The following is a 12,578-nucleotide window of genomic DNA, read 5'->3' as shown; positions in this document are numbered from 1 at the left end:
TCTCGGCCCCTAGGCTTAGTGGTAAAAACTAAAGATACTTAATAAATCTTAATTATGTGAGTCGATGTAAAGGAAGTAGAATGACATTAAAATCTTGGTAAAGGCATGTTTTGGCTCTGAATGAAAATTTACCACCGATTACTTCAGTACTTTATCTTCTTAAAGAAATAGGGGAAGGTCCCGGAAAAATCAGGTAATTGGTCCAATTCATGGAGTCAAATGAGAACAGATCTGAAGACCAAAATTAGGTCTTCTCACTCTCAGGGCTGTTCCCTTGTACAGACTGTTTGAGTAGCTAAATTGGTACAGCTTATGCTACAAAAAGTGAGGGTCAATATATCAATGAATGAGCCATTAGCTTTGGCAAATTCCACAGACTTTATGCATGCAGTTGATGCCAATGTTCTTGCAGGCAAGGGAGAAAGCATATGGATTGGAAAGCAGCCAGCAGAAAATCAGCTCCAATTCTGGACTTTACAGATGGTTAGGTCAGGGTAGCAGCCCCACCTACAGAGACTTTTCTTGTAGGCACTGGGGCAGTGAGTTATCATCTTTTGTTTTTCAGTTATTCCAGATACACTCTCTGCAGCCATGAGACCCCAGACACTCAATAAGGATGAAGGTGAGCCATTAGAGCTTACCTGTTTGGCATCAACAGACACAGCTCAGCACACTCATCTCTCGGTCACCTGGTACCTGAAGCAGACTGGAAAAGACAGTCAAGCCACCAAGATTATTTCCCTCTCCAGAGATTTCATGTTGGTCCCTGGGCCCTTATATACAGAAAGATTTGAAGCCCATGATGTAAGTCTTGGCAAGTTTGGGGCCTCAACCTTCAGACTCTCTTTAGAGAAACTCCAGCCTACTGATCAAGGCCAACTCTCATGTGAGGCCACTGAATGGATTCAGGACCCTGATGAGACCTGGACACCCATCGCAACAAAAAAACAGATGAAACAACTCTGAAGATACGCTTAGCAGGTACTTATCTTCTCCAGAAATTAGTGACTATGCTGGGAGTGAATATGTACAGATTTTGCTTTTTGGTAATTCGTCACTTTTTTGTTTTGTTTTTTGGGCCACACTGATACTCAGGGGTTACTCTTGGCTATGTGCTCAGAAATCGCTCCTGGTTTGGGGGACCATATGGGACACTGGGGATGGAACTTTTGTCAATCACATGCAAGACAAGAGCCTTACTACTGTGCTACGACTCTAGCCCCAATTTGTAATATTTTGTTGATCCTGAAAATAATTCAACATTTGAGTAGATTTTGTTTTGCTCACTTGAAAAAGTTGACTAAATATAACAATCATGACATCTGAGCTCTGTCCATGAGTATTTTCTTAGGAAATAACAGCCTGGACTAGCTTGAATCTACAAGCTATGCTTGGAATAGTCTTACCATTTTGGCCATGCTCTAGATAAGCATTTTATCCATGTTGTCTAATTTTAGTTCCAACTCTCTGAGGAAAGAAGTCAGCTCCTCATTTTTAAAACAGGAAATCTTGGCTTCAAATGTCCTACATGCTCTACTTAAGCTCATCCAACTGATGTAGGGTAGAGACGGAGGGACACTTAAAGACACTGTTTGTCTCCTAAGCCCATGCCCACAAACAATGAGGTACAGAGGATTCCAGATTTCCATGTAAGATGTTGTCTTCTTTGATGCTGGCATTTCCACCTGCCTGACCCCTTTTCTCACTCGATCTGATTTCCTACTTCATTCCCCCTCACATGTTGATCAAAGCAGGCAGAAAGCCTCAGCTGTGATTCCTGCTCTCCTTCCACAGGCACTGGTCCAAAAGAAGGGGGTTGCTAAACTCATAGCTAGCCACTGTTAAAAGCAGTGAACCCAAGGGTGGATCATGGAAGGATTTTTTTCTATTTTTAGGCAGCATGCTCATCTGTTCCACTGAACATTATTATTAAGAATACAAGACAAGAGAGTTCTATAGGATAGTCTCCTGTGCTTTATTGATTTCTCTTCAGACTATATTTTTTGGCATGGAAAACAGTCTGTGCTTATTTTTGACACAGAATTGATCTATGTCTAAGGTCTACGATATGAGGTGTTTTGATTCATGTATACATTGGGAAGAGATGACTACAATCAAGCTATGTAACATCTGTCATCTCACATATGTATTGCATGTGGTATAGTAGGAACATGGGAGCTATTCTCTTGGCAAATATTGAGTGTACAATACCACATTATTAATTTTAGTCAGCATACTAGAATTCTATTTCTGGAACATTCATTCTGCATAACCAAATCTTAGTAGCTTGTATCCATCATCTTCACTTTTCTACTTCTTTCTAAGCCCTGGAAACCATTACATTTTCTGATAATATAAATTTGGGAATTTTGTTTGTTTGTTTGTTTTTGTTATTTTGCTTTGTTTTGCCTTTTTTTTTTGTTTTTGGGCCACATTCATTGGTGCTCAGGGATTACTCCTAGTATATGCTCAGAAATCGCTCCTGACTTGGGGGACCATATGGGACACTGGGAGATAGAACCACGGTTCGTCCTAGGCTAGTTCTTGCAAGGCAAACTCCTTACTTCTAGCGCCATCACTCCAGTCTGCTTTGCTTTGTTTTATTGATTTGATTTAGGGTCCACATTAGCTTTACTCAGGGCTTACTCCTGGCTCTGTACTTGAGATCACTCCTGGAATTTCTCGGGGGATCATATGTGGTGCCATGGATTAAATCTAGGTTGACATATGCAAGAAAAGCACCTTAATTCTTCTATTGTCTCTGTGGCCCAATTCAGTATTTTAAAATTTTACCCATAAGTGAGATTCTGCAGAATTTGTCTACCATATCTGGCATTTCAGTCACCGTAATGTCCTCCCGGTTCACTATGTTGTTGAATATAACAGATTATTTTCCTTAAAAAATATTTGTTTTGCTGTTGTGGGAGCCACTTAGGGCTCCCGGGTGCAATATTGATCCCAGAACCTCACATGCAAAATATGTACCTGTATTATTTGAGCCAGATTTCCCTGGCCTAGAGTTTCTTCTTTTCATGACTGAATTCTCTCAACATATTCTTCATTGGTTTGTCATTGGACCTAGGTTTTTTCCATCTTTCATATTTTGACAATCTTGGATGGGTTAGGGTTAGTCCTGGCTCTTCACTTAGAAATTGCTTCTGGCAGGCTCAGGGGACCATATGGGATGCTGCAAGTCGAACCCAGGTCTGTCCCAGGTCAGCCTCCTGTGCTATCACTCTGGCCCCATATTTTGACAATTATAAGAAAGCTACAATGAACAGAGAGTACAGGTATCTCTTCAAGAATTTATTTATTTCCTTTGGATCTATACCCAGAGGTAGAATAGCTAAGATCAGATGATAATTCTAATTTTTTCATTTATAATTGACATGACATTGTGTAGCAGGTCAGCCCCTGAAGAGGTTGACTGATGGAGGGATGGAGAATGAGGCCCTTTTCTTCCAGCTCGGAGCACGCGTCTGCCACCCTGTCTAGCCCACGGTTCTGAGGTGAAATGGCTGGTAAACAGCTCGCAGACAATCAGGCTCGTGGAAATATTTGCTTTATTCGGATGGACAAAACTGAAGTCCAAAGACTCAGATTCAGTTCCAGCCAGCAAAAGGCTCCCGGCCTTCCACAGACTCCTGTTTTTATACTCCAGAGTCAGGTCCCATCCAATGCTGGGATCAGATACCAACCAATGGTGAAAGCAGAATCAGGTCCTACCCTAGGGTGGGGGCAGAATGCCAGGTCACACCCTAGGGTAGGGCACAATCACCAGTTTAGGGTGAGTAACATAGTAATCCCCCAAAATATTTACATACACAACAACATTGGTTTACAAGCATTTTAGGGGCACAATTCCACACATTTTAAAAATACAGTATATAACCTCTACTACCAAAAGATCAATATTCTTCTCTAATTAATTTTATTTCCTAATAATAGGAATTGTTCATGTGTTTCCCTTTGTGTCTGCACCGCCTTCTATTCCCTTCAACAGACCACAAGGATTTCCTTTTCTCCACATTCCCATCAATACTTTGATCAGAACCATTTTAAAAATGTGAGATGATATCTTATTGTGGGTTTCAGTTCCATTTCTCTAATTATTGGCATTGTTAGCATCGTTAATAATAACTTATTCTGGGGCCGGGCGGTGGTGCTGGAGGTAAGGTGCCTGCCTTGCCTGCGCTAACCTAGGACGGACCGCGGTTCGATCCCCCGGCGTCCCATATGGTCCCCCAAGAAGCCAGGAGCAACTTCTGAGCGCATAGCCAGGAGTAACCCCTGAGCGTCACAGGGTGTGGCCCAAAAACCAAAAAAAAAAAAAATAATAATAACTTATTCTATATTTGCGGGCTATTTTATGCCTTTTAAGAAATGTTTATGTCCCATTATGAAATCAAGATTTCATTATGGTTTTTTGCTATTAAGTTATATGAATTACCTATAAATTTTGGATATTGGTCTCTTATGGTTGAAAAATATTTCCTCCTGTTCTATGGATTCTTTTTATTGCTTATTTCCTTTGTGTAAAAGTTTTCAATTCCATTTGTCTATTTGTGTGTGCTGTTATTTTTTTAGATAGTTATAATAGTGTTAAACTTTATGATCCATTTGTCTATTTTTGCTTTGTTTATTTTTATGATTTCAGAATTACCTTTACCCCCCAAAAATCATAAATAAACCAATGTCCATTATATTTCTTGTTGTTTTCTTCTAATAGTTGTGTCATTTGAGTTCCTACAATTAAACCTTTAAGCCAGTTTGATTTGCTATTTTTAATACAGTATGAGATAGGGGTCCATATTTATTCTCCTCATATTGATATTCAGTTTGTGGAAACTGGATATTTCAGTTTACAACTTATTTATTTAAAAATTCAGGGACTACACCAGAGATCGAAAGCAAATCATGCTGTGAACAAGGCAAGCACCTTGCCTGTTGTACTGTTTCCCAGTCTGCTAGGAGTAATTCCTGAGTGCAGAGCCAAGAGTAACCCTTGAGCACTGCCAGGTGTGACCCAACAATGAGAGAGAGAGAGAGAGAGAGAGAGAGAGAGAAGAGAGAGAAGAGAGAGAGAGAGAGAGAGAGAACAGACTTCTCTAGCATGGGATAAAAGAAGAGGAGGGTGGGGATATAGTCAAGGGAGAACAGGACCCTGAAATAACAAGCCTGGGGTTGTTTTATTAATTTCTTTTTCTGAGCATTTGTTGTAGTATATAGAAATGCAATCCATTTTTTATTATGCTCTTGCAACTTTATAGTAATGGTTTATTAGTCCTCCCAGGTTTGAGATAGTCTTTTATAGTATATATAATTCTTATATTTTTAGAAAATTATTTTTTTTCTTGGGGGGTGTGCACACTAGCTATGCTTAAGGATCATTTCTGGCTTTGTATTCAGGGAACACACTATTTTTTATTTGTTTGTTTTTGAACCACACCCCATGACGCTCACGGGTTACTCCTAGTTATACGCTCAGAAATTGCTCCTGGCTTGGGGGACCATATGGGACACTGGGGTTCGAACCCAGGCCCATCCTGGGTCAACCTCGTGCAAGGCAAATGCCCTACTGCTGTGCTATTGCTCTGGCCCCTTAGCATCACACTTAATGAGGTTCAAGGACCCTTATAAGGTGTCAGGGATTGAACCTGAGTCATCCACTGCTAGGCAAGTGCCTTAAGTCCTGTAAAATCTGTCTGGCCCAAGGGCAGACAATCTTATTCTCTCTCTCTCTCCTCTCTATCTCACTCACTCCTCTCCCCCCTCCTCTCTCTCCTCTCCCTCTCTCTCCTCTCTCTCTCCTCTCTCTCTCTCTCTCTCTCTGTGTGTGTGTGTCTCTTCTGTCTCTCTCTGTGTGTCTCTCCCTGTCTCTCCCTGTCTCTCTGTCTCTCTGTCTCTGTCTCTCTCTCTGTCTGTCTCTGTCTCTGTCTGTCTCTCCAAATGCTAATTTTCTAGATGGCCTTTTGTTTCTTTTTCTTAATGCTGTAGCTAGAACTTTCAGTACTGCATTGAATAGAAATAGTAAGAGTGAGTAACCTGGTCTCATTCCTGATCACAGAGAATAATTTTAGCTGTTTACCACTACATAGGATGATATTTATGGCATTGTTTGATATAAAATCATATTTTTCTCTCAGTTTTCTCCTTTTCCTTTGTTTTGTTTCTGTAATGACCAGGGGTTGCACACACTTGACTGGTGCTTCTTACCAATGCTCAGGTGCTTGGCAAATCTGAGATCTCAAGAGCAACTGGAATTGGACATAGGGTGACATGGTGACAGAGATTGAATGTGCGGCCCCTTTAGCATCATACTTATAAGCATCACACTTACAGACATTTGGATATTTTTATTTTTTATTATTAATTTTTTTGTTGGTTTTGGGGCCATACCTGGCAGCATTCAGGGGTTACTCCTGGCTCTGCACTCAGAAATCGCTCCTGGCAGGCTTGGGGAACCAGATGGGATGCCAGGATTCGAACCACCATCTGTCTTGGGTTGGCTGCATGCAAGGCAAACGCCTTACCACTGTGGTATCACTCGGGCTCCCATTTTGATACTTTTAATTTAAAAAATTAAAATTACTCTCTACACATCATTCTATGCATTTTACATACTGTGCAGGCATTTTTGATGAATAGAATTGCATTGCTTAAAGGTGGAGGCAGAGCCATAATACAGCAGACAGGGCACTCCCCTTAAACACTAAGTGAACTAATTTTGCTTGTGATGTCCTTTCTAAATGATATAAAGAATAATCAAGGGTCTTAGGGGGGACTCACTCAGCAGTGCTCAGGAGCGACTCCCATCCCAGCATGTTCAAGGAACTATGTGATTCTGGGGGATTGATCTCTGTTGACCTACCTGTGCTCAGTATATTAAGCACATTGGGTGAATTTTTGTTTTGCTTTGTTTTGGGTCACACCCAGAAGTGCTCAGGGGTTACTCCTGGCTCTGTGCTCAGAACTTGCTCCTGGCAGGCTCAGGGGACCATATGGGATGCTGGGATTCAAACTACCGTCCTTCTTCATGCAAGGCAAACATCCCACCTCCATGCTATCTCTCCAGCCCCTTGTGAGAATTTTTAAATTCCAGATATTATGTAGCCTTGCCTTCTCCTAGAGAGCTGGACTCCCATATGAATATTATTCCTTGTGCTATTCTTTTACTGTGTCATTTGATATTGAAAAGAGACTGAAAGGGGCCGGGCGGTGGCGCTGGAGGTAAGGTGCCTGCCTTGCCTGCGCTAGCCTAGGACGGACCGCGGTTCGATCCCCTGGCGTCCCATATGGTCCCCCAAGAAGCCAGGAGCAACTTCTGAGCGCATAGCCAGGAGTAACCCCTGAGCGTCACAGGGTGTGGCCCAAAAACCAAAAAAAAAAAAAAAAAAGAAAAGAAAAGAGACTGAAAAACTTTAAAGTGGCTCCTCTAAACACACTTATCTTGCTTCTATTTCCTAGGGAGAGACATTCACATCAATCTGACAGCTCAGAGCACATTTACAGAAGGAGAGCCCCTGGAACTGATTTGCCTGGTTGCAGGCAGAGGCCGGAATCCCCAGTTTCAAATAATTTGGTTCTTCAATGAGGTGGAGGTGGCCCGCCTTGGTGCTGATGGCGTTCTGGGGGTGCAGCAAGGCTACGCAGAGCGAGCTCGCAGAGGGTTGTTCCAGGTCTCAAAGTTAGACCCCAAGACTTTTTCTCTCAAGATTCTCACCTTGGGCCCGGAGGATGAAGGCAGGTACCGATGTGACGTGGAAGAAGTGACAAGAACACAGACGGGATCCTGGCATGTGTTGCAGAAAACACAGTCACCAGACAGGCATGTGCACCTAAGGAAGCAGGCAGGTGTGTGTACATTCTGTGGGCATTCTTTTTCATTCTTTCTGGTTACATGCAGTTTGTGGTGGCAGAATGGGGCCCCTAAAGACTCAGGAGTCAGGGCTCCAAGGGTCAAAGGGGTATACACATTTTGTTTGTATGTTGGTTGGTTGGTTGGTTGGTTTTTGGGTCATACCCAGTGGTGCTCAGAGGTTACTCCTGGCTCTGTGCTCAGAAGTTGCTCCTGGCAGGCTCTGGGGATTATATGAGATGCTAGGACTCAAATTGGGTTCCATCTTGTATTGGCCATGTGCAAGACAAACGCCTTACTACGGTGCTATCACTCCGGCCCCAGGGTGTACACAATTTTAACTTGCAGCCTTATCCAATTTCTGCGTCCTAAAATAGGCTGTGACCAGAGATGAGCCACTTCTTTTGGGTTTGGTTTTTTTTTTTTTTTTTTTTTGGTTTTTGGGTCACACCCGGCAATGCTCAGGGTTACTCCTGGCTCTATGCTCAGAAATCACTCCTGGCAGGCTTGGGGGACCATATAGGATGCTGGGATTTGAACCACCATCCTTCTGAATGCAAGGCAAACGCCTTACTTCCATGCTATCTCTCCGACCCCCACTTCAGCCTCTTAAGTTTCTGCTTCCTTGCCATATAGCAATACAACTGCATTGTCCTGAGCTCTTTTCTTTGACTTCTTTGATTCTACTTCTGTCAATCCTGATTTTTATTCCTTAGATTTCTGTCTTCTTTTGTGGTGTGTATAACATGAAGAGCTTATGAGAAAAGAACTATACAAACATGTTTGTAATCATGGTGCTTAAAAAAAGATATTACCAAAAAAAAGGAGAAAAGAGCTGCATTGCAGTTCAGCCCCCTTTCTGAAGAATGGAGCCCCTCTTTGTGCCCCCAACTTCTTTCAGTAGCTTGTGATATCACTCTGTGACCCTAACCTGAAGTAGAAAGGTGATACAAAACATTATGTCTCCACTTGGCATGAGCATGAGTGAGATGTGAAGAGGGCTATAGGAGTGGGCAGACAGGGGCCTGAGAGATAGCAGAGCAGTAGGGCATCTGCCTTGCATGCAGCTGATCCAAGATGGATGGTGGTCAAATTCTGGCATCCCATATGGTCTCCGAGCCTGCCAGGAGCAATTTCTGAGCTCAGAGCCAGGAGTAACCCCTGAGCACCACTGGCTGTGATCCAAAAACAAACAAAAGAAAGGAGAAGGCAGACTGCTTCCTGCATCCTGATGTGATATGGAGAGACACTTGCCTTGAGAGGCCTCCAAGATGTGGGGCCAACATAGAGAAGACCTCTTAGCTCTTGTTTACCTTATTTTTTATTTTTTATTTTTGTGATTTTTTTTTTTTTTGGTTTTTGGGCCACACCCGGCAGTGCTCAGGGGTTACTCCTGGCTGTCTGCTCAGAAATAGCTCCTGGCAGGCACGGGGGACCATATGGGACACCGGGATTCGAACCAACCACCTTTGGTCTTGGATCGGCTGCTTGCAAGGCAAACACCTCTGTGCTATCTCTCCGGGCCCAGTTTTGTGATTTTTATTTTATTTTTTTAAACCATACACCTTGATTCTAAGGTCTTACCCCTGGCCTGTGTTTCTGTGCTTAGGGAATCATTCCTAGCAGGGTTTGAGGAGTTGAGCCCAGGTGACTTGCATGCAAAGCAAATGCCCTACCCCCCTACTAGTTTTCTGGATTCCTTGCTTAATTTATGAAGATTGGGGCACAAGAAGCATGTTTAAAGAATGTGTGCTTTATGTGTGGTGAGGAAACAAGCAAATCTACTAATATGAGAGAATTAGATGCGAGAATTAGATGAATTGTTCAAAAGCAAAAGCAAAAATGAAGTAAGTAAAAACTAAAGCTATCCTTATCATTCTGGCACTTTGTGGGTACCACTAAAGATGGGTTAACCTCCTTTCCTATTCTCTGCCTTCACCCCATTAACTGGTAGTGAAAATGCATAAGCTTTAGCTGAGAGTGGCAAACCAGGAACTACTCTGTTTGTTTTCCTACTGAACATTTGGTTTCATTTTCTAGAATTCAGGAAAAATTTCATAGGTTTGGTTGACATAGAACCAGATCTCTGCTGCTGGATGTGTCTGTCTCCCCTGAAATTTATCTACAACCTTTCTTTGTTACTTAAATGTCTTTATTTAAACACCGTGTTCACAAACATGATTGTAGTTGGGTTTCAGTCTTAAAAAGAACACCCCTCTTCACTGGTGCAACCTTCCATCACCAATGTCCCCATCTGCTCCTTACCTCACCCCACACCTGTATTCGAGACAGGCTTTCTACTTCCTTCATGCATTGACATTGTTATGATAGTCCTCAGTGTAGTTATTTCTCTAACTGCACTCACCACTCTTTGTGGTGAGCTTCATATCATGAATCTGTCCTTCCAACCCTCATCTCTGGGAATTATTTCAATAATGTCTTTTATTTTTCTTAAAACCCATAGATGAGTGAGACTTTCTGTGTGTGTCCCTCTCACTCTGACCATTTTTCATTCAGCATAAGAGATTCCATGTCCATTTATGTATAGGAAAATTTTAGGACTTCATCTCTCCTGCCGACTGCATAATATTCCATTGTGTATATGTACCACAGTTTCTTTAGCCATTCATTTGTTGAAGGACATCTTGGTTGTCTTCAGAGTGGCCATTGTAAATAGCACTACTATTTATATTGAATGTAGGTGCGATGAAAGGATTTTTTAACTGTGTTTTTGTGTTCCTAGGGTATATCCTGAAGAGTAGTATAGCTGGATCAAATGGAAGCTCAATGCCCAGATTTTTAAATTTTGTTTGTTTGTTTTTGGGTCACACCCTGCAGCACTCAGGGGTTACTCCTGGCTCTAGGCTCAGAAATCGCTCCTGGCAGGCTCGGGGAAACATTTGGGATGTTGGGATTCAAACCACTGTCCTTATGCATGCAAGGCAAATGCCTTACCTCCATTCTATCTCTCTGGCCCCAATGTCCAGTTTTTTTTTAGGAATCTCCATATTGTTTTCCATAAGGGCTGAACTAGGCAGCATTCCTACCAGCAGTGAATGAGAGTTCCTTTCTCTCCACATCCCCATACAACCTTTCTTAACCCAGGTAGGGAAATGTGTGTCCTTAAAATCCAAAGACAATATATATACTGCACAGACCAATGTCTCCTAGTGGACAGGTCTCCCAGGAGAGTTCTTGGTATAGGCTGAATTTGAGACCTGGCTTTAGAGAAAGAAAAAAAGAAAAAGATTGGGGTAAATTTATTAAGGATCCTATAGGGCATTCAATTTGAAAATTAAAGCATTGACCTGTGAGCAGAGTTTTATGGTTCTATGACAATTTTTAAACAGAAAGAAGGTCCTCTTTGCCTTCAGAAAAATGGAATTTATATCCAAAAGTTTCTTAGCTTCTTAGTTCTTAATTCTAACAAGATGCAGTAATGACAGTGGGCTAAGAAAACCTTCTTTTATTTTTCAAATAATGTTAGTGAGAAGAACTCAATGGCTGTATTGGAGTAATGAGATTATGAATACAATTTACTTTCTACTAATGGTTTATTTTACTTTTACTCACTCAGGAGTCCCTCACTGCTAGTAGACCCTGAGTTCTGAGGGATCCTGATTCCTAGGGAGTTCTGGCCACTCCAGGCCATGCTTGGGGTCTCCACGACCACACTCAGCAGTTCTTAGGGGTCGCATAGTGCTGGGGATCAAAAATGCTTGGCATGCATTCTTATACTTGTCTCCCCAGCCTCAGGAGTCCATTTTAAACTCTATATGTGGGAGGGGGGCAGGCCTTGGGACCACATGTGAGTGTGCTCAAGGCTTACTGACTCTGTGCTTTGAGATCACTTCTGATGGGCTCTAGGGAGTCATACTTGATGCCACGTATTGAGTCTGGGTCAGCTGTGTGCCAAGCCTTACCCACTGTACTATATATCTAGTAATCTCTTTAGGGAGGAGGTGAGAGAATACCTGGTGGGGCTTAGGGATTATTCCTGGCTCTGTGCTCAGGAATAATGCCTGGTGGACTTCTAGACACTATATGAAGTGCTGTAAATTAAACTTAGGTCGACCACATGCAAGACAAGTGGCCAACACACTGAACTATCTCTCTGGATCCCTCAAGCTCCTTTTTAAAAATAATTAATTCATGATGAGATAAACTGTCACAAGTTGCTGATGGTTGAATTTTAGTAGGACAATGCTCCAACAACTATTCCTTCAGCAACTCCTATTTTAAACTTAAAAAATTAAGTATAATTATCTCCTTCATATCTCAAAATTGAAAGCAGGTTTGTGTGTAACCTACTTGTGAAAATTAACCTTTCTGCCTTTGTGTTTATATATATATACATAATATACATATATATATGTATGTATGTATAAACTAAGTTTATATGTAAACTATATATATATAAAGTTGAAGATTACACTTCCTCATCAGGTAAAAATGATCTGAAAATTTACTCAGACAGATCTTAGATTTCCATTGCCAGATCTATTCTGTTCTGTTGTTTCCTTTAGCTCTTGGCTTTGCCTTTCCTCTGCTTTCACCAAGGGCCTTTCAATACTTAACCTTTGCTGGGTGCTTTCCTGTGCCAGACAGGCTAAGCTCTTGGCATGGGCTGTCTGTTTGGTGATTTCAGCAGTGCAATAAGGCAGATACTATTATTATCCTCATGTTTTGCAAAGAAAATTGAGGTTCAAGAGGTCAACCA

At 41.9% G+C, this 12,578-nt stretch overlaps 1 protein-coding gene across 1 annotated transcript in view; it reads left to right on the top strand.

The window, feature by feature from the left end:
• The window catches only part of CD101 (CD101 molecule), an 80,821-nt gene that overhangs the window by 35,343 nt on the left and 32,900 nt on the right, over positions 1-12,578 (top strand). Inside the window, 3 exon segments of the mRNA XM_049766021.1 lie at positions 566-934; positions 937-981; positions 7,468-7,854. Of these exon segments, the coding sequence (XP_049621978.1) occupies positions 566-934; positions 937-981; positions 7,468-7,854 (801 nt within the window).

This window comes from Suncus etruscus, chromosome 19 (assembly GCF_024139225.1).
Source record: "Suncus etruscus isolate mSunEtr1 chromosome 19, mSunEtr1.pri.cur, whole genome shotgun sequence".
NCBI classification, from domain to species: domain Eukaryota; kingdom Metazoa; phylum Chordata; class Mammalia; order Eulipotyphla; family Soricidae; genus Suncus; species Suncus etruscus.
The sequence above is the reverse complement of the archived record's forward strand: the minus strand, read 5'-3'. Positions and strand labels throughout refer to the sequence as shown.